This window comes from Merops nubicus, unplaced genomic scaffold (genome assembly GCF_000691845.1).
Source record: "Merops nubicus isolate BGI_N331 unplaced genomic scaffold, ASM69184v1 scaffold19539, whole genome shotgun sequence".
Classification (NCBI taxonomy): Eukaryota; Metazoa; Chordata; class Aves; order Coraciiformes; family Meropidae; genus Merops; species Merops nubicus.
In genome coordinates, this window is record NW_008631887.1 from 4,892 (window position 1) to 8,446 (window position 3,555).

Sequence of the window (3,555 nt, forward strand, 5' to 3'; positions counted from 1 at the left end):
TGAGGGACCTGGGGGTGCTGAGCCTGGAGCAAAGGAGGCACAGCTCCCTGACAGGAGGCTGGAGCCAGGTGAGGGTCGAGCTGTTCTCCCAAGGAGCAAGGGTCAGGACAAGAGGAAGCAGCCTCAAGTTGCAGCAGGGGAGGTTGAGGTTGGCCCTGAGGAACAATTTCTTCCCCTGGAGGGTTGTCCAGGCCTGGAAGAGGCTGCCCAGGGCAGTGGTGGGGGATATGGGGGAAGAGAGAACTTGGAGCATCCCTTTGGCAGCCTGGATTGACGTAGCTGTAATCTGAAATGTCACTGTCACCCATAAGGAGTTTGGTTTTTCAAATGCAGTCTCTCTTGCATTAGGAATGCTCTTAGCTGCCACCTGCGTGGTCTATGCAGAAGATTGTCTGGTGGAGCAATAAGAGAACTAGGACAGTCCACCTGAGAGCACCCCAGTTACCTGTTTAGTGCTGCTCATACCAAGGTTGGCAGGATCTGCTCTTCTTCACCATCATGTCACTGGGGGCTGCATTTACTTCATCAAAACAAAATCATAAAATCATAGCATCACAGAATCATGGAGTGGTGTGGGTTGGAAGGGACCTTTCAAGGCCATCAAGTCCAACCCCCTGCACTGAGTGGGGACATCTGCAACTAGAGCAGGTTGCTCAGAGCCCCGGCCAGCCTCACCTGGTATGGTTCCATTCCATTTCACTCATTTGATTAATTGGCTGCAATTTTGTCACTTCCAAATCACATGAGCACACAAAAGTTAGCATGTATGTTAGGAAGAGTTTATTACCAGATTCTAACATTTTTTTGATCACATTCACCTAATGATTTAACTCTTAATGCCAAACTAATCACTTGGCTTGTCAGGAGGAGGACAGAGCTGATGGGGCATCTCTCAGGACATCACAGCTGAAGCCACATTCACCTCCACGCAAGCAGAAGTAGTTTTACTGCTGCATACAGGTGGTACCCACAGGGTTCTCTGCTCTGTTCCCAAATCCTTCACTTCTCTGGGAAATCCTCGTGCATTAAATCCCACAGTTACCCCACAGGGACAGCTCTAGCACATTCTTAGCCGAGCATCTTGAATGGTATCACACTTTGAACGATAATGGCCAACTCGCTGTTGTTATTTTTACTAAAGGAGAGAGTTTTCCTTTGTAACAGAGTATTTTAGGCTGCATTACAAGTGTTTTGGGTTTTGTTTTTTTTACTGTGGTAAAATATATTCAAGGCATTGCTTAGGGCATTTATCGTGGGCTTACAGTAACGTACACTGACGTTACACCTTCTCTTTGTAGAGCAAGCCACCCTCGTAGAGCAAGTGAAACGAGTGAAAGAAATTGAAGCTATTGAAAGTGACTCCTTTGTTCCGCAGACATTCAGATCAAGTAAAGAAGTCAAAAAGGTAAGTTTTCAATATCCTTTCTTGGTGTAGAATCCTTTCAAAGTCAGGTGGAAGCTGCGCTATTAATACAGTTTCCATTGATGAAAGAGCATCAACATTGACAGTCTTTAATCCCACCACTGACTCTCCTGTGTTCTGAGTGTGGTGTTCGAAGAGGAATACATTGAAATGTGTAAGAATTTCACTGAAATCAGCTGTTTTGACAGTATATTCCACCTATGCTGAGCAACTTGTATAAAACTGTGAAGTTTGTTTTGTTTTTTTTTTTAAGGAAAAGCAGGAGTGTTAAAATCCAAAAGTAATCAGATATTTACATTGTAGTTAAAGGTAGAATTCAGTATTTTTATTTCCGTTTAACTGAAGCCAGACTTGAACACCATATTTACTCCCTGACAGAAACCAGCATTGCATTCAGACAGCTTTTTGAAAACCTGCCGTTGAGACATTGAGGTTTGAGAATTTTACCTGCTTTTGGCTGGGAAGTCTTCCAGGGAACTTGGATCCTTTTGTCTTTGGAAGTACACAAGCGAAGGGTTTGTTCAGACTCTCTATCTGACAGAGAGTGGTTTGAATCATCACTTTGTGTCCCCTGGAACAAGCGTTTTCTTTCCTTTTCAGAAGTCTCCGAGAAGTTTGTGTGTTCTTCAGAAAGTGATCCAAAACCCCAAAGCCACGGCTCTGCAAGCTCCTACATTGCCTTTGGAAATACCTTTTTTTTTTTTTCACTTCATCTGTGTGTTTCTTCTTAGTCAACAGAACCTACAGAACTACAATATGAACCTGTAACTGTCAGAGCGGGAACTGTTGATGTGTCTGCTTCTGTAAAAGAGCCACCACCTGCCAACATCCCTACTGCCATCAAATATCAAGATGATAATTCTTTAGCTCATCCAAACGTAAGTGCACCAATATTTACTTTATCTTCAGAACAAGGCAGCCCATTGAGTGGGAGCAGGTTCACGTGGCCCCACAACCATTTTGCTGTGCTGCTCATCAAAGAATCTAGGCTCTGGAGACCATCAGCTAATGGGCCACTCAGGAGCTCAGAACAGATCACACTCCTTGCCTCATCCACCTGAGAATAATTACAAAAATAATTCTCTGGTGATGTAGTTTTAGAGTTACAAACTTATAACAACGTAGCATACTCATTTAATGCTGGGGCATTTAAGATCATGCTCATATAAAAATTCCTGTTCAATAAAAATTCAGGACAAATTGCTTTTGGTTTCTGTGGTGGGAAACGTGGTGGAAGACTCAGAACTTGCCAAATGACAAAGCTTTAAATAGATGACAGACTTCAGATAATTTTAGATTGTTGTGGCTCAACTTATGCAAATTCCTTTGTAAGCACTTGTACTTGGAGATGGGAGTACTTAGGAGAGTTTTTTTTAAGAATTAGTGAGTAAAAAATTATTTGCAGTAAATAAACTAATGTGCGAGGTCTGTGTAATGAGCAGCACTAACGAAGGCCAAGACCTGTACAATAGGATGAACTTTCTGTTTGAGGAGGAGGCCAAAATGGGACTGTTTTGGCTTTCCAATGATTAAAAGCCTCTCTGTAAATGTATTTATATTACCTTTGTATTTTAACAGGCCTCTGCAGCTGGGCTTTTTCTTGGGGCACTGATGTAGTCGATGTGTATTTGAACGGATTATGACAAATAAAGAGAAAGCTAATGAGCTGTACCCACTTTTCTCCCTGTGCCTCTTGTCTCTCAGCTGTTTATCGAGAAGGCAGAAGCAGAAGAGAAGTGGTTCCAGAGGCTGATTGCTCTTCGGCAGGAGAGGCTGATGGGCAGCCCAGTGGCCTGAGCAACCTGCGCTGACCACCCCATGCAGGTTCTCCATGAATCTTACCATTAAATTGGTTTATTTTTCTCTTTTGAAGGGATTTTAATGCTAAGTACAAGTTGTACAGAGAATAAATATTTCACCTGAATAAACAGGAATGTTCTATCGTCCATTTTTCTCCCAAACTCATTGCTGGGTGACGTGTGTCACTGAGCTACCTGCCGTAGGTGGACAGCTCGCAGAGCAGAGTCGTTTACTTTTTTTTGTACTGAATTCCTCTGGAGTGCAGAAAAACAACTGGCAACCCAAAGAGATGGGATTTTATACCTCCCAATCAAAAAAAATATATATAACCA

The 3,555-nt window shown here is 42.9% G+C and overlaps 1 protein-coding gene across 1 annotated transcript; it reads left to right on the forward strand.

Moving 5' to 3' along the window:
* Positions 1-1,298: 1,298 nt before the first annotated feature.
* Positions 1,299-3,220, forward strand: RSRC1 (arginine/serine-rich coiled-coil 1; the record flags this gene model as incomplete). The annotated part of the gene is made up of 3 exons (XM_008947749.1): positions 1,299-1,405; positions 2,155-2,301; positions 3,128-3,220. Coding segments are annotated over 3 exons (347 nt in total), but the record flags the coding sequence as incomplete, so codon positions are not given.
* Positions 3,221-3,555: the final 335 nt, after the last annotated feature.